This window comes from Sturnira hondurensis, unplaced genomic scaffold (genome assembly GCF_014824575.4).
Source record: "Sturnira hondurensis isolate 20B ecotype Veracruz unplaced genomic scaffold, ASM1482457v3 Scaffold0004136, whole genome shotgun sequence".
In the NCBI taxonomy this organism is placed as follows: domain Eukaryota; kingdom Metazoa; phylum Chordata; class Mammalia; order Chiroptera; family Phyllostomidae; genus Sturnira; species Sturnira hondurensis.
The window spans coordinates 20,991,917-21,007,959 of record NW_028076767.1 but is presented as its reverse complement, the minus strand read 5'-3'; the positions used below and the strand labels follow the sequence as shown (position 1 = coordinate 21,007,959).

Sequence of the window (16,043 nt, the reverse complement as noted above, 5' to 3'; positions counted from 1 at the left end):
GGATAGTGAGGGGTCTGAGGGTACTTGTTAGGAAGACTGTAGGGGGAGGGGTTACATGGGAGTCATGGTGATCCATGCAAGAAGATAGTGTTTCCAGATGAGGAAATGAGTTGGAGAAGTTTGGTGACATTTGATTGCCAGTTTGGAGATGGCTGGGCTGGGAGTTGAGGTGGTGTTTTGGATTCCATTCAGTGAATATTTATTGTCTAGGTGTTTAGGATGACACAACAGAACAGACAAATATTCCTTTACGGAGTTTACATTCTAGTGGGGAAGACAAAAAATTATATAAAAATATGTAAATGTATCTATATGTATAGTTATAAATATAAATACTAGAGAGTGATAAATATAAAGAGCAAATGCAAGGGCTGGGCGATGTGCCAGTGGTAGGGTTAAAATTTTAGAGTATCTAGAAAAAAGAGCCTTTTCCTTCATAATGAAGATAACTTTGAACAAAAACCTAGAGGTATGAGGAAACAGCAAGCCATGCAGATGTGAGGGAAGAACATTCCACACTTTGGTGTAGAAACAGGCTCCTTTGATGAATGGCAGGCAAGCAGACCTGTGTGGCCAGAATGCAGTGAGCCAGAGAGGAGCTAGGAGATTAGGTTAGAGAAGTCCGGATCTTTCAAGACCTTGTAGGGTAAGCCTTGGGAGAGTGGGAAGTCGTTGGAGGGTTCAGGAAGAGGTGTGGCATGACCTGGCCTATGTTTGAACAGAATGAGTCTGGTTGCTCTTTTGAGAATGGCTCATTGGTGTGCAGATGGAGGAATGGAGGTGGGGATGGCATGGGATGGAGGAGACCAGTTAAAGAGGCTAAGGTGGTAAGCCTGGTGAGAAGTGATGATGGCTTGGACTGGATAGTGAGGACTTAGCCATGAGCTGCTGATTAGAGGCTAGGAGAATCAGTGAGAGGGATCAAAACTCAACCTCAATATGTAGGGTCCCAGGGTTAGTGGGAAATATTTGGAGAAAGAGACCCTTTGAGGAGCAGTTTCTGGATCATGGTTGTGTTTGGGGCAATGTTGGAGTCGGAACTTGGATTAGGGTCTGATTTGGGGTCATTGGTGTTGGAGAAGATGAGGGTTAGAGTCCAGGTCTGGGGAACGTTATTAGGATTAGGACCAATTTTAGGGTGAGGACTAGTTTGGTGTTGAAGTTGTTGATGTAGGCCAGTGCCCTTTTTCTGCACCTTCCCAGCATACTCCTGGACAAGGGTTGGTAGTAACCACCACCTCCTGTTCTGCTGAGTTCACACAAGGAGGTTGAAGGAGTATAGAAGCTATAGAGCCTTCTCTTCCTTGGGTGTCAGGGTGGATGCAGGTTCAGTCCTGCCTGGGTAAAGCCTACTTGCCTTTCCAAGCTGGGACATAGAGTCAGGGAAGGTGGAGAAGCACCTTGTTGCTTGACTCAAGTCCTTTTTCCCTAGATGGCTCACTGCGTGACCTTGGTTCAGCTGTCTATTTCCTGTGACCACCTCATTGACAAGGACATCGGCTCCAAGTCTGACCCACTCTGCGTCCTTTTACAGGATGTGGGAGGGGGCAACTGGGCTGAGGTGAGAAGGAGGTGGGGGTTAGGGTTGTGGAGGGAACCTAGGATTGTTTCAGGGTGGAGGGTATGGGTCTGTGATGCTCGTTGACCTCTGCCCACAGCTTGGCCGGACCGAGCGAGTATCAAACAGCTCGAGCCCTGAGTTCTCCAAGACTCTGCAGCTTGAGTACCACTTTGAAACAGTCCAGAAGCTCCGATTTGGCGTCTATGACATAGACAACAAGACACCTGCACTGGGGGACGATGACTTCCTAGGAGGGGCTGAGTGTTCCCTAGGACAGGTATGTAGGGCCTGGGATTAGAGTCCTTCAGGCACAGTTTGGTAAGAGCCCTGTCAGACAGTCCAGCTGGCCTGGAACTTGAAGGGTGGGGCCTGAGCAAGACCTAACCCTGCCTGAGATCTTGACCACCCTTCCTCCCTACTGTGCCCCAGATTGTGTCCAGCCAGATATTAACTCTACCCTTGATGCTGAAGCCTGGAAAACCTGCTGGGCGGGGCACTATCACGGTAAGAATGAACTCTGGGGGGGTGGGGTCAGGGACTTTACATGAATGAGGAATTCATGAGGTGAAACAGTCCCTTGCCTCTCTTACCTAGGTCTCAGCTCAGGAGCTGAAGGATAGTCGTGTGGTGACCATGGAGGTGGAAGCCAGAAACCTAGATAAGAAGGTGTGTGGAAGGAGGCCCTGGGGGTTGCTCCTACCCCAAGAACTAAGGGGACTGGAATGGTGTGATTGGGGGCAGAGTAGGGGACAGAGGACTGACATAGTGGATGTTTCTTCCTGAGTCTTATAACAGTTCTCTGTGGCATTGACAGGACTTCCTGGGAAAATCGGATCCATTCTTGGAGTTCTTCCGCCAGGGTGATGGGAAATGGCACCTGACCTACAGATCTGAGGTGTGAGAACCCTGGGAGCAGGTGGGGTGGGGTAGGAGAGAATCCCCTGGGGCATGTGACTACCAAGGTTTAGAATGCAGGGAGGAGGAGACTCCATATGGGTAGAGAAGGGGCAACACCTGACAGTGCACCAGCCCAAAGGTCACTAGAGGCTCTGCCTTCCCCTTCAGGTAATCAAGAACAACCTGAACCCTACGTGGAAGCGCTTCTCTGTTCCCCTTCAGCATTTCTGTGGAGGAGATCCCAGCACACCCATTCAGGTGAGGAGCTTGTTTCCTGAGTGGACTAGATGGGGGCAGAGGGGTTGGGGAGGGATTTATTCTGCCACCTACCTCCTGGTCTTTGTATATATATATATACACCTTCCCCCGCCAGGTACGATGCTCAGACTATGACAGTGACGGTTCACATGATCTCATTGGCACCTTCCACACCAGCCTGGGCCAGCTGCAAGCAGCCCCGGTGAGTGCCGGCCCTGCTCAGGGTGGTGAGGGGGGCTGGAGGGCTGTAGCCCTAGAGAGGAGGAGGGCAGGGCAGCTCCACTCCAGTCCTGGCTGATGCTCCCAGAGTTCCCTGCTCTAACTTTTCTTTCCTCACCAGGCTGAGTTTGAATGTATCCACCCTGAGAAGCAGCAGAAAAAGAAGAGCTACAAGAACTCTGGAACTATCCGTGTCAAGATTTGCCAGGTGAGACAATAGCCCATATGACCCAGGCTCTGACCACTGAGTTCCGTAGCCCCAACTCCTAACCTCAGCCACCACCTGGTTTCATCTGCAGGTAGAAACAGAGTATTCATTCCTGGACTATGTGATGGGAGGCTGCCAAATCAACTTTACTGTAAGTTGCTTTACCAGGGGCAAGAGAGCAGATCTGGGGCTCCAGGTGGCCTTCAGCTCCTCTCCTCTTATCTTCCTAGGTAGGCGTGGACTTCACAGGCTCCAATGGAGACCCCTCCTCACCGGACTCCCTGCACCACCTGAGCCCAACAGGGGTGAACGAGTACCTGTCAGCACTGTGGAGCGTGGGCAGTGTGGTCCAGGACTATGACTCGTGAGTAACTTCTCTTTCCAGTCCCCACTCCCTGCAGATGCTCCAGCCTCTGGGCTCACATTCCTCTCACTGCCTCACTGCCTCACTGCCTCACCCCCAATTCACTGTCCTCCTACAGGGACAAGCTGTTTCCAGCATTTGGATTTGGGGCTCAGGTGCCCCCTGACTGGCAGGTGAGCATTCTATTTCCCTATCACACTGATGTTTTTAGTTTCAGGGTCCTGATTTGGGGGTTTGCAGTGGACTTACTCCTTGGCACCCAGCTTTTGTGGGGAGATGCACAGATGCATCCCTGTGGGCATGTGTACAGCAAGTGCTCAAGACTAAATAGTTCCTATTTGATGCTTGATACATACCATGGTGCCCTTTTCTTAGTACAAAGGTGCTTGTGGGGGAAGAACTTCATTTGCATTCTTGCCTTCAGGTCTCCCATGAATTTGCCTTGAACTTCAACCCCAGTAACCCCTACTGTGCAGGTAAGTCCTCTGTCCTCCAGCATAAGGCATATCTGTTCACACCTAGAAGACCAAGCCTACATTGGCAAGGGCTAGTGACTCCATTGTCCAGGAGAGCGGATTTTAGATCCAGGCCTCTGGAGGTGAATGTTCATCCTGCCTCTTGCTAACCTTGTGATTTAAGGCCAGTTGCCTGGCTTCTATGTGTGGTAGGATTACAGTATCGTAGAGTATTGAATGTTTAAGGGAGAGGATGTGTGTATAGCTTGAAGCAGTAAGCCTGGCACATACCAAGTGCTCTCTAAAAAAATGGTAGCTGTTATATTATCATCTTTGCCTAGAAGCTCATAGGTAATTTTGGGGGCATCAGCTCTTTTCAAGGTGCTTTTTGCCCAGCTGTTTTGTCTAGAGCAGACCAAACCTTGTGGCTCCCCAGCCACCTCCACGTGGGAACAAGCCAAAGTGGAAAACTTGACCTAATCTGATCTGAGTTTTTATTTTGACATGAGCTCAGACTTAGAGAAAAGTTACAAGAATAGTTATAGGGGTTCACATCATTGGAGCTTAGGGGTCAGGACCTGGGTCACAGGGGCTGCTGTTCACTTTTACCCGGATTCCCCAAACGTGAACATTTCACAACATTTCTTTGTTATACCTTCACTCAAGTTTTGTCTCTTTCTGAGATGTTTGGGGATTTTAGGAAATAAGCCCTACCCTAAGTTTGCTTCTGTGGCCGCACCAACTTTGCACCCATCATCATTTGCATGGCCCTGTCTCCCTAAATGCTTTAGTGTGTGTTTCCTAAACTCAAAGACACACTCTTACATAACCACAGCACAGTTCCTAAAGTCAGGAAATTAATTCCAGTGCGATTCTGTTATCCATTCTGTAGAATTTATTCAAACTCTTCCAATTGTCCTGTCTTTTACAGCAAAGGAAAATCTTAGATCTCATGTTGTATTCAATTGTTTTGTTTTCCAGAGTTCATCTTTAATGATACTGACATTGTTTAAGATTACAAGCTGGATAATTTGTAGAATGCCTCAATTACCAAATGATTTTGTAATTCCTCCTACATTTATTAGGAGCTTTCTCTTCTCTTCCATTATTTAATATCTCTGTGGATTCTTATTAAATGAATTATGACCCATTGCCTTATTAAGTGGGTTATAATCTGGTGCTCAACTACCTTAGATTTGTCAGGGCACTCCCCTAATCCATCTTTTGTTGTTTTTTTAATATCAGGGTGAGGTTGCCTCTCGAGCACTTCATACTGGGGACCTGGCCCACAACCCAGGCATGTGCCCCGACTGGGAATTGAACTGGCAACCCCTTGGTTCTCAGCCTGCGCCCAGTCCACTGAGCTACACCAGTCAGGGCATAATCTGGGTTTTAATTCAAGCTGTGATTTAGGGCAAGTGTCCCTCCTATCTTTGGCCTTAATTGCTGCTTCTGTAGGATAAGGTTAAGTACCCTGGGTTACTGGGGTGATCACAATGAAATGGACCCAGGTTCCCAAATCTCCTCACCCAAGACAGGGTGATGTCAGAATCAGGTCAACCATGAGCGGCCAGTATCTTATAGTGTCTTTTCTCCTTGCCCTTCTTCTCTAGGTATCCAGGGTATTGTGGATGCCTACCGTCAGGCCCTACCCCAAGTGCGCCTCTATGGCCCCACCAATTTTGCACCCATCATCACCCATGTGGCCAGGTTTGCAGCCCAGGCTGCACATCAGAGGACTGCCGCGGTGAGGGTTGTGGGAGGGAGTGGTGGCGGCGGGATGGTTGCGTCATTGACTCCCTTGAGGGCTGCCTAACAAGGGACTTCTTGTCAGCGTGGAAATGTGTGGCTGGGGCGTTTAAAAGGTCTACTTCAGTATGTGAATGTCCTTGTCCCCAGCAATACTTTGTGCTGTTGCTGCTGACTGATGGTGCTGTGACAGATGTGGAGGCCACACGTGAAGCTGTAGTTCGTGCCTCTCACCTGCCCATGTCAGTGATCATCGTGGGTGTGGGCGGTGCTGACTTTGAGGCCATGGAGCAGCTGGATGCTGATGGCGGCCCCCTGCGCACACGCTCCGGGGAGGGAGCTGCCCGAGACATAGTGCAGTTTGTGCCCTACCGCCGCTTCCAGAATGTGAGTGGGGGCAAGCTTGGGGCAGATGAGATCCGGAAGTTTACTGTTCCACCTTTCCCTGATACGAGTGGAGATACCTATTCATCTACGTCTAGGGCGGGGTTTGGTATTGACTTTTGTATCCCTTCTTGTGTATAAAATGTAGGCCTTGGAAAGCTGGTATGGGCCCCCGCTGACCTGCCCCTCTTCTCCTGGCAGGCCCCTCGGGAGGCATTGGCGCAGACTGTGCTTGCAGAAGTACCTGGACAGCTGGTCTCCTACTTCAAGGCCCAAGGTTTTGCCCCACTGAAGCCACTTCCACTTCCAGCCAAGGGCCCTGAACAGGCCCCTGCACAGGTCCCTCAGGCCTAGATTCCCTTGGAGGGTAGGTTGTGGCCAGTCCTCAGCTGTGTCCTCAGTGTCTATATGCACTAGGGCTCACCCCTGTGCACACTCCCCAGTGCTTAGCACTTTATATTTTATACTTTTGTACTTATTCCTGCTGTTGCTGCTCTTGATCCCACCTTCTTGCCCCTGGAGCCCCTCATTCAATAAAGATCAGTGATGGCCACTGCTTTGTCACCAGTGTGTCTGGGGTGGGACTCTGCTATTAGCCATGTGTACTTTTCTCTGAGCCTCTTTGCTGCCTTTGACATAATAGCCTGACTCAAAAAAATTGGGTATTCCTGGCCGGATTTCTAGACACACTGACTCTGTTTTTGAAGTTCAAAGATTGACTGTAAATCAAACACCCAGCCTGCCCTGCCTCAGAGCTGAGCTGAGCTGGGAACACAGGACAGGGTGGAGAGTGTTAGGGGAGGGTGGGCTTCAAGATGGAGCAAGTGCTATGCTAGACCTACTGGGGAGGGAACAGTGGCGGTTTTAGTGCTAAAAACAGGCTACAAGCCTGAATTTTTTAACAGTGGTTTTTTTTCTTACTAGAAAATAAGTATATTTGTTGTAGAAAAAAATAAAATACAAAAAAATAACACCTAAACTCCTCTATCCCAAAAAATATTTGGTGCATATTTTTTAGTCCTTTATCCATAGTATTTATAGTCAATACATGTTTTTTATTTTATAAAAATGAGATCATATTACACATACTATATTAGCATGCTTCAAAATAGGTAATGGAGCAAATGAGGGCCCCAGTCTTTCCTAGACCTGACAGTATTTCTTTTCTAAATAGGATATTATACATACTGTTTGCACTTTGCTTTTACTATATTTTGGGTATTTTACCCATCAGAACTTAATTTCTGACCTCATTCTTTTTACTACCTATCCATTGTTCTGTGTGTAACTGTACTATACCTTATTTAGCCAATTCATTACTTACTGACATTTGGGTCCCTTCCAATTTTATTCTATGACAAACAGTGCTGTTGTGAATATCCTTGCATGTTTATCTGTACATTTACAAAAATGTTTCTGAAAGATTTGTTCCTTGAAGTAGAAATGTCAAGTCAACACAAATATTTAAAATTTTAATATTGTAAATTGCCCTCCACAGAAATAGTTTTTACCCCTTTTGTTAATCTGCAAGGCAAGAAAAAAATTAAATTTTTTGTTTGAATTTGTTTAATTATGAAGGCTTGTTACTTCATATGTTTTTGTGAATTTTACTTAAAAATTTAAAATTTATTTTAGAGGAAGGGAGAAAGAAATATTGATTTGTTGTCTCATTTATGCATTCATTGGTCGCTTCTTGTATGTGACTGTTCAGGGATTGAACCCACAACCTTGGCATATCTGGGCAATGTTCTAACTAACTGAGTGACGTAGCCAGGGCCTTGAATTTTATTTCTTATGAATAGCCTATTTATAGGTTTTTATAGCCTTTATTTTGTTATAATTATTCAGTCCTTTCTTACACATGTTGGAAATATTTCCTTCCAGGACACTATCTTTTCATTTACAGTGTCTTTCAGTCTTTAGAACTATTTTCATATGGAAGGTTATACTTTTTATGTGTACCAGTCTAGCTTGCTTTAAAGAAATTAGCCATAGAACATTAATTACTTTCTATAACATTAAATATTCCCTTATACTACCATTTCTATTGGCTGCATGTAATCTTTGTAGCATAATTTATCTTCTTAGATACTATTTTCAGATTTTTCTTTTTCAAAAAAGCTTTTACTTTTTTTTTTTTTTTTAGAGAGAGGGGAAAGGAAGGAGAAAGGGAGGGAGAGAAACACTGATCAGTTGCCTCTGGTAGGCTCCCCTAGTGGGAGCTGAACCCACAGCTCAGGTATGTGCCCTAACTGGGAATGGAACCGGCACCTTTCGCTTCAGGTGATGATGCCCAACCAACTGAGACACATAGGTCAGGGCTTCAGTGTTTCCTTTATAAGCAACAGTGTGATGAATGTTCTTAAAAGTGTTACTTTGATTACATCTACATATCCTTTGGATCCACTCTTAGAGATGGAATTGCAATGATTAAAGCCTATACAAGTTTTAAGGCTTTTGGTTCCTATTGTGAAACTGCCCTCCAGAAGAGGTGTTAGAGTTCGTTTCTAATTTTAGGCTTCAAGACCACTTGAGAGGACCTTTTTCCTTTGTCTTCAAATTATAAAAGTAAAACCCACAAAATTTAGCCGATGGATTTGTGCTCCATTCCCACACATAACTCAGCATTCCACTTCCTAAAGATGCATGTTAATAGCATGTATATTCTTTCAAAATATGAACACACTGGGAAGGATCTTAACAGCCAAGATGTTGCTTGTATCTTTGCTCCTTCTGGTCCCCTTTTCTACCCTCTGCCCAGGTAGAATCCATTAATCCTTTAATGACCATATCCTCCATCTTTTATTCATCCAATTCTGCTTTTTTAGTGAAGAATTATTGGATTAGTAAATTAATTGCCCTGTTTCCTGGAGCATCCTCTTTGTACCAGGCACCTTGAGGGCAGGGACTGGTGAGCCATCCATCCATACTGTGCCTGGCGTAGAGTTGGGTACTGAGGTCTTATAGAAGATAACCTGAGTAGAGGCTCCCAGGCCTACATCAATTCTGACTCAGAGGCTTCCTAGAGTTTCTCAAGCCTCAGTTATTGAGTGTTTGCCTCATGAAAAGGGACTCTCCCAGAGGCTGGAAGTGGGAATTGAGGTTCACAAGCATGGCTTCCCACTGGCCACTCTGCAGTTAAAAGTGTGGCCTCTGGAGTTAAAAAGGTGGGCTTGGGCCCTGCTGTGACTCTTACCCACTAGCAACATGACCTTGAGCAAGTTTCCTGATCTGAGTGTTTTCCCTCTCTGAGTGTGAGGATTAGTTAGGTACTGTGTGTAATGTCCAGAGTACCATCTCTTCCACACAGAAGCCCTCCATAATATGAGCTCTGCTACTGTACCGATCTGGACTTTTCCAAGAGAAGAGGGTACACTGGGAGGTAACCCCCTAACCATACTCACATACCAAAGGCAACCAGAGCCTCCAACAGACCCTCCAGCACTGATCAGCTTCTTTCAGCACAGACCTCCGCTGTTTTAACAATCAGCATGTTTAATTGGGCTCCCCTGTGCCACTGTGCCCTGCTTCCTCTGAGATTCTCATGCCGTGGGCTCGGACTCGATACAAGCACGTGTAATGGGGGTGGCCCCAGTTGCTTAGAATCTGTATCTTCACCTTGGGAAAGCCAGCTGGGGGTTCATTCTGGGGAGACCAATGGATCATGAAAAGGACTGCCTTTCTCCCCAATCTTCTCTCACTGTCCCACTCCCTCTGCACTCTCATCCCCAGAGACAAACACACCTGTAGATGGAAAGTCTGAATCTCAGATTTCTCCACGTCGAAGGTGAATTTTCCCAAGAAAACTTCAGTTTCGTCATCAACCTGGAGGCCCTGGGAGGTGAAGAGTGAATTGAGGATCAGTGAGGCACAGGTGGAGGAGGGAGAAAGCAGTTTTGTTGAGGACCTACTGTGTGTTCACTAGCTGTATGCATGTTCTCATTTGTTTTTTGTTTTCTAAAACTTACTTTTTAAAAAAAAGATTTTATTTATTTATCTTTAGAGAGGAAGGGAAGGAGAGAAATATCAATGTATGGTTGCCTCTTGTGCATCCCCTGCTGGGAACTGGCCTGCAACCCAGGCATGTGCTCTGACTGGGAATCGAACCGAGATCCTGTGGTTCGCAGGCCTGCACTCAATCCACTGAGCTACACCAGCCAGGGCTTAAAACTTACTTTTTAGAGAGAAGGGACAGGAAGGAGAATGAAAGGAAGAGAAACATATCTATCAGTTGCCTCTCGCATGCCCCCAGCTGGGGACCTGGTCTGCAACCCAGGCATGAGCCCTGAGTCACACCAGCCAGGGCTCATTTGGTTTTTTGGTGTTAGGAAAGTGTCGTGTGCAATGTGGGCTCAAAGAAACCAGGCTGTACATTGTAGTCTGGCCAATTGTTAGCTGTGTGACCTTGGGCAAGTAAGGTCCCCTTTCAGAGCATTACTTTCCTCATCTGTGAAGGGGAGTAGTGCTAGGTTATGTGAATGCAAGGAAATAATTCACGTATTCAGCACAGAGTTAGCGCTCAATAATCCGTAACTAATATTTGAATGTGGTTATAATTATAACCTATGGCAGCTCTGACAGACAAGTGGTGATATCTCCATTTTATAGATGCACAAGCGAAGACTCAGTGGCACCAGTTTTCATTAGTGCCTGGTGCTTTCTAAGCAAAATCCCCCACCTCCTTGGCTTCAGTCCCACTCACATAGACTGCGAAATCGCGGGGAGCGCTGTTGGCTCCCCCGGTGTGCGCCACGCTGGGAGGTGGATGCTGCAGGGTGATGTCACTCAGCTGCACTTGACCTGGCAGTCGGATCACCACCTGGCCCTGGTCACCCTCGAAAGCCCAGCAATTCCCAGGGAACACATCTGGCTGCAAATGGAACAAGAGTCGATCAGAACCCGGGATACAGCGACTTTGCACTTCTCCAGCCCTGGCACTGGTTCACATTGCGCCCCGTCAGCCCCTACTCACACCCGTGCCCGGCCAACCTCCTTTCACCTCGACACCGTTTCGCCAGGTTCAGTCCTCCACCTCCAGCCCCGGCCCCTGCCTAGACAGATCCCTCCCGGGACAATTCCCTAGCATGGCCAGGTTTCTCCAGCAAGACCCTCAGTCCAGCCAAACCAGGTCCGGGGCTGGTTTCCCAGCCCAGTAGGGCGCCGCCTGGCGCCACGCCCTCAGCTCAGCTAGGTCCCACCTCCAGGGAGCTATTTGTTTTTTTCCCCAGAGTCCCGCCCCTGGCCCCTCTGATCTGGTTCCAGGCCCACCTCCAGGATAACTGTGGGTGGCCGCGCATAATTCCAGAAGCTGAAGCGATTCCAGAAGTAGGCAGTGTTCGCGTCCTCGTAGTCACGGGATGTCTTCTCTAGATCAATGGAGGCTCCTGGAACAGGGTTCGAGAAGCCACCGCTCAGGGACTCCCATACCTGACCAACAGCTGGATTAGGGTGTGTCTGAGGTCGGACTCCTCGGGTCGGTCGTGTGTATATAGAGCTGTCTGTATCAATGTCTGCGTCTCTTTCCGCGTGTCAGTGTCTCAGTCCCTGTGTCTATGGGTCTTACCCACAGAGCTTAGCGCGTAGTCGGGTTTTCGCACGAAGTCCTCATTCAACCTCTGGAATACGAGCTTGGCCACTCTCTGAAAAGAAGGAGGACCGAGCTTGTGGGCTGGTTTTAAAGGGGGGCATACTTGTCCGGGGATGGGCTTTTTGGCCCCAATAGAAATCCCGAAGTTGAGGCTCTGGGGCAGGGCTTTAAGACTCAGGACCCGTGGAGCGGGGCTTCAAAAGGGGTTTCCAAGTGCGAAGACTGTGCAGTGGGCGGAGCCCCTGGACTCCCCTGGGGCCGGGCTGTGGGAACAGGATTCCTGAGAGCTGTCGTAGCGGAGCTCACCTCGCTGTTGACTGCTCGAACGCTGGACATCTGCTTGTGGAGTTTATCCAGCTCAGCCTGGAGCTGCTGCAGCTGCTGCCCCTGGGTGCGCACGCGCTCATGGTACTCGCTGTGGGCGGGAGGTTGGCACAGTGTGCTTAGCGCCCTGTTCCCCGGGCACTTCCCGTAATCCCCTCCACCGGAGCACCTGTGAGTCCCCCAATTCCATCTCCCTGATGTCATCTTTCACCTTAGAGTCAGCATCTCAGGTTCCTATTGGAGGGAGGAAAAGACAAAATACAGCGCTGCTCAGTTTCCCCCGCCCCACCTTGTCCCATATGAGCCTGAGAGCGGGCAGACTCAAAGGGCCTTCCTTTTGAGGACTGCCACCCCCTCTCCTGACCTTCCAGGACCCTCAGAGGCCCTCCAGCACCTCTGGACACATCTCTCAAAAACCTATTTTTATCCAGTCCGTCCAGCACTGTTTCCTCCCCCAAACAGCCCACAGGGGACACCCTACAAGCTCCAGTTTCATAGCCTGCCAACCACCCACCCCGGGACACAGACTCCCAGACTCACATTCTCCAAAGGAGGGACCAGGTACAGGAGACCCCACCAGAGTGCTGGAGAAAGAAGGGGGTGGTCTCAGGGGAAGGGAGTGGAAGAGAATGTCCCTGGCATAAAAGACAGTGAAGGAGAAGAGTCTTGAGGGATTTGAGTTTGAGAGGGGGCAACAGGGTTCTGAAGGGGACTGCAGAGAGCTGAAGGGGCAGAGTGGGCTGAGGGGCATAGGAGAAAATGTGCCTGGTTTGGCTCCAAAGCACTCAGGAATTCACCATCCTCTCACCTGTCAGAAAGAGGCTCAGCAAGGACACAGTCGTGAGCAGGAAGCGGATGGAACAGACCTCTCTAAAAAACCGGAGGGAGGCTGAGGCCCAGGGATCCTAGTGAACTCCACAGCCCCACCCCAGGCTCCCAGACCCAGCAGCCCCTGGGAACACGACTCAGCTAGGTGTGAATCGGTTCAAGCCCCAGCAGGGTCAGGTCCTGCTCCCCACCTCCTCCAAAGAGCAACCCCTGGGGCTCCCCCTTTCCTCCCTCTGACCTGTACACACTGACCAGCATGTCTCCTAGCAGGGATAAAAACACGCTCAGCACCTGGAAAAATAGGCCTGAGGAGAGGAGAAGGGGCTCAGAGACAGGACTACAGCTTAAAGAGGAGTAGAGATGAAGAGGGGTGGGCCCAAATAATTAGAAGGGGCCAAGAGAGTGAGTTTAGGCTCAGGGAAGGTGGACTGGGCTCAGAGAAGGGATTGTAGACTCAGGCATGGGAGGGGGGAGGCTGAGAACCGAGGGTCTCAGAGATGAGACTGAATTCGGGAAGAGAAGCTGGAGAGTTAGAGGGGATCTGGTCTAGTCTGGCCCATACTCAGGAAGCTCTTGAATACTCGATGGGACTGCATCTCCTGCCTCAGATTCAGGGCCGAGAGAAGGTCGAACTGCTCCTCAGAGACAACGGGAGAGCCAGCCGGTTCTGCGGGAGCCCAAGGGCTCCATTGTGGCCTTGCGCACCGCAGACCCCCTCTTTCCCCGGGGCCAGGCCTCACGTTCTCCAGCCCAGAACCAGGGCAGCCTCTCACAGGCGTTGGTCCCACCGCACCCCCCGATCCCAGGTCTCAGGGCACTCTGTGGCCCCGTCCCTCAGGGATGCTCACTTAAGAATTTGGTCCCACGGGCCAACCGAAGCCCCGCCCCCAGTCTTAGGTCCCGGTTGGGCCCTCGTCCCCGGTGTTAGCCCCTCCTGCTAACACTGAGACCACGCCCCCTCAGTGACGCCCAATCACAGGATTTTCTCTCCAGTTCACCTATCACAGTATCTTTACTTAGCGCCACCCCTCTTCGCTCCATAGGCCCCGCCCCTTAGGAGGAGCCCAGGTCCCACTTCATCCCGGCGCCTCGCCCGGCCCAAGCCCTACGCCCGCCCCCTCCCTCGGCTGACCCAGGTTCGACCCCGCCCGCACCCGAGGCCCCGCCCCTCACGGTAGCCGCGCCACCGGTGGTCGGCACTTTGTGGCTCCGCTGCGCCGGCTTCTGCCGAGAGCTTCCATCCCATGCGGTTCCTCCGGGCACTCCTGAGCTCAAGACGGGCTCACTGTAGCTCGAGCCCTCGGCTCTTCTGCCCTCGGGCTCCCCGGGCCCCGGCCCACCTGACCGGTGGCCGCTGGTGTCCCCCGAGGTAGTGCTCACTGAGCTGTTGCTGTTGTCGCTGTAGAAGTTGGACGCGTGCTTGTGCGGGGACGCGGCCGAGCCTGGGCGGGGGCTCCGCCGCATCCTGACTCTGGGCTGGCCCCTCACGAACGCCAAAGTCGCCGCCGCAGCAGCCGCCAAGACCCTCGGCCTTCCCTCAGCCGGAGCGCGCCGCCGGGACCCCACGAGCCTGCGTGTAGCCGGCAGGCCCCACCGCCGGACCCAGCCCTCTCTTCTGATTCTGAACCCAGCTGCTGACGTCATAGAGGAGACCACGGTATCCACGGAACGCCCTGACCGAGGATCACAGAACTAGTCGTGACATTACTGGGAGCCATGGCCGTCTCCTTCTTTCTCGGGTTAGAGCAAGCAATGACATCACAGCACTTTTCCAGAATACCCTATTTAAAACTGCACTCGGCTAAAAAGAATTTCTATCCCTCTATATCCTCCGGCACGTTAGATAAGCTTAGCATGTAATGGGCTCTCAAATATTTGTGAATGAATGTGTTAAGGAGGAGCAAGTTCCCCGGGACCGTGTGGCTCAGTTGTTGGATGGTCGTCCTGTAAACTGAAGGGGGTTTGATGCCAAGGCACAGCACGTGTCTGGGTTGTGGGTTCGGTCCCAGTCGTTTCTCTCTCACATCGATGTTTCTCACCTTCTCTCTCTTTCCCTTCCTCTCCTTCTAAAATCAATAAACATGTCCTTGGGTGAAGATTACAAAACGGGGGGGGGGGGGGGGCAGGCAATGGGTCACCCAGGGCACTTCTAAATAAACATTTGGTCTCTTTTGCTCTGCAAGCCCATCATGCCCCTCCTCTTATCCTAGTCATCAGTCATGAGAACTGATATCAAGATCTGTGGATCCCTCTCTCAGATGCATGTTCACCAGGGGTCTGTGGGGTGAGAATTCAGTACCCACCAGCTGTTCATAACCGTAGTCAAACCAATCACCTGAGTCTTCAAGAATAGAATGAGGACTCATAGATTTGACAGGCAAGAGACCAGAGGTTCACAGATGACTATGCGACAGCATACCAGTGCAGCAGATAGAAATTCAGGTTCCCAGGCATACCTCACATTTCTGGAGTGGGTGCAGAAATGTGCATTTTTAACAACCGCATTGTATAATCTTAAGGACCACACTTTGAAAAGCTATTCATTGCATCCTGTGCACATTGAACAGCTAGGCAAATAGGTCCAGGGAGAGGAAAGGGTGTTCCTAAAACCACACACATGGGTGATAAATATTAGAATTCCAAAACCCAGTATTTGTTTCTGTCACATCCCATCTTCTTTGGGATGTTCTTAGGGGCATTGAAGTCTAGAGAGAACCTGCCAGGCTGGGTTCCAGCCCAGAGGGGGGGTACCTACATTAGGTTCCAGAGTAGTGGCATCTATACTTTGCTTGATTAGAAGCCACAGAACTCAGGAAAGTAGGAAAGGGAAAGCCCAAGGCATGGGAAGTGGAGAATTCTGGTCCTCCCTCCACCTTTCTTTGGATCTCAGTGTCCCCATCTCTCAAATGGGGAGGCGAAGTCCTCCCCCAACATTTGCAGGCCTTGAGGTCCAGCTTGGAACTTGTTTAGAAATGGAACAATCCATACCACTTATCTGGTGATTGCAGTCTTTCTAGGCTTCGTTTGATGTTGGAGTCCACAAAGGTGCTGAAAAGCAGAGGACATTGTCTGGCTCATCTCTGGCTGCAACCTCTTTCCTTCAGGATGTCACAGTACAAGGCCTGCACATAGGAGGTGCCATTAAATAGAATGATTCTGCGGATGGCCATGAAATACACTTAGCACACAGTTATTATCACCCACGGGTT

The 16,043-nt window shown here is 49.8% G+C and overlaps 2 protein-coding genes across 9 annotated transcripts in view; one reads left to right on the top strand and one right to left on the bottom strand.

Annotated features, from left to right (window-relative positions):
* LOC118985418 (RNA-binding protein 12) overlaps window positions 1-6,648 on the top strand; it is a 38,656-nt gene extending 32,008 nt beyond the window's left edge. For all 7 annotated transcript variants that reach the window (XM_037043954.1, XM_037043952.1, XM_037043953.1 and 4 more), the window contains 15 exons: window positions 1,433-1,561; window positions 1,659-1,838; window positions 1,991-2,065; window positions 2,156-2,227; window positions 2,376-2,456; window positions 2,627-2,716; window positions 2,832-2,918; window positions 3,057-3,143; window positions 3,235-3,294; window positions 3,374-3,507; window positions 3,626-3,680; window positions 3,932-3,983; window positions 5,576-5,709; window positions 5,862-6,098; window positions 6,297-6,648. In XM_037043954.1, the coding sequence (XP_036899849.1) occupies window positions 1,433-1,561; window positions 1,659-1,838; window positions 1,991-2,065; window positions 2,156-2,227; window positions 2,376-2,456; window positions 2,627-2,716; window positions 2,832-2,918; window positions 3,057-3,143; window positions 3,235-3,294; window positions 3,374-3,507; window positions 3,626-3,680; window positions 3,932-3,983; window positions 5,576-5,709; window positions 5,862-6,098; window positions 6,297-6,449 (1,626 nt within the window). In that variant the 3' untranslated portion in view covers window positions 6,450-6,648. The remainder of the gene's footprint in view (window positions 1-1,432; window positions 1,562-1,658; window positions 1,839-1,990; window positions 2,066-2,155; window positions 2,228-2,375; window positions 2,457-2,626; window positions 2,717-2,831; window positions 2,919-3,056; window positions 3,144-3,234; window positions 3,295-3,373; window positions 3,508-3,625; window positions 3,681-3,931; window positions 3,984-5,575; window positions 5,710-5,861; window positions 6,099-6,296) is intronic.
* A 1,592-nt stretch (window positions 6,649-8,240) lies between these two features.
* On the bottom strand, window positions 8,241-14,579 carry SPAG4 (sperm associated antigen 4). Of its 2 annotated transcripts, none has more exons than XM_037043958.1 (12): window positions 13,989-14,579; window positions 13,397-13,501; window positions 13,073-13,139; window positions 12,815-12,876; window positions 12,547-12,590; window positions 12,218-12,240; window positions 11,989-12,097; window positions 11,659-11,734; window positions 11,364-11,479; window positions 10,798-10,965; window positions 9,840-9,929; window positions 8,241-9,740 (listed from the first exon to the last, which is right to left on the bottom strand). In XM_037043958.1, the coding sequence occupies exons 1-12, from the start codon at window positions 14,476-14,478 to the stop codon at window positions 9,591-9,593; spliced, it is 1,500 nt and encodes a 499-aa protein (XP_036899853.1). In that variant the 5' UTR covers window positions 14,479-14,579; the 3' UTR covers window positions 8,241-9,590. The 2 variants fall into 2 exon arrangements, with proteins under 2 accessions (XP_036899853.1, XP_036899854.1); XM_037043959.1 differs by having other exon boundaries at window positions 14,008-14,080.
* Window positions 14,580-16,043: the final 1,464 nt, after the last annotated feature.

Coding starts and splice junctions, on each gene's coding strand:
- SPAG4 (XM_037043958.1), bottom strand. CDS start 14,478: ATGACGTCAGCAGCTGGGTTCAGAATCAGAAGAGAGGGCTGGGTCCGG. Junction 12,241..12,546: donor TGGTCCCTCCTTTGGAGAAT/GTGAGTCTGGGA, acceptor TCCCTCCAATAG/GAACCTGAGATGCTGACTCT. Junction 10,966..11,363: donor CACCCACAGTTATCCTGGAG/GTGGGCCTGGAA, acceptor TTCCATTTGCAG/CCAGATGTGTTCCCTGGGAA.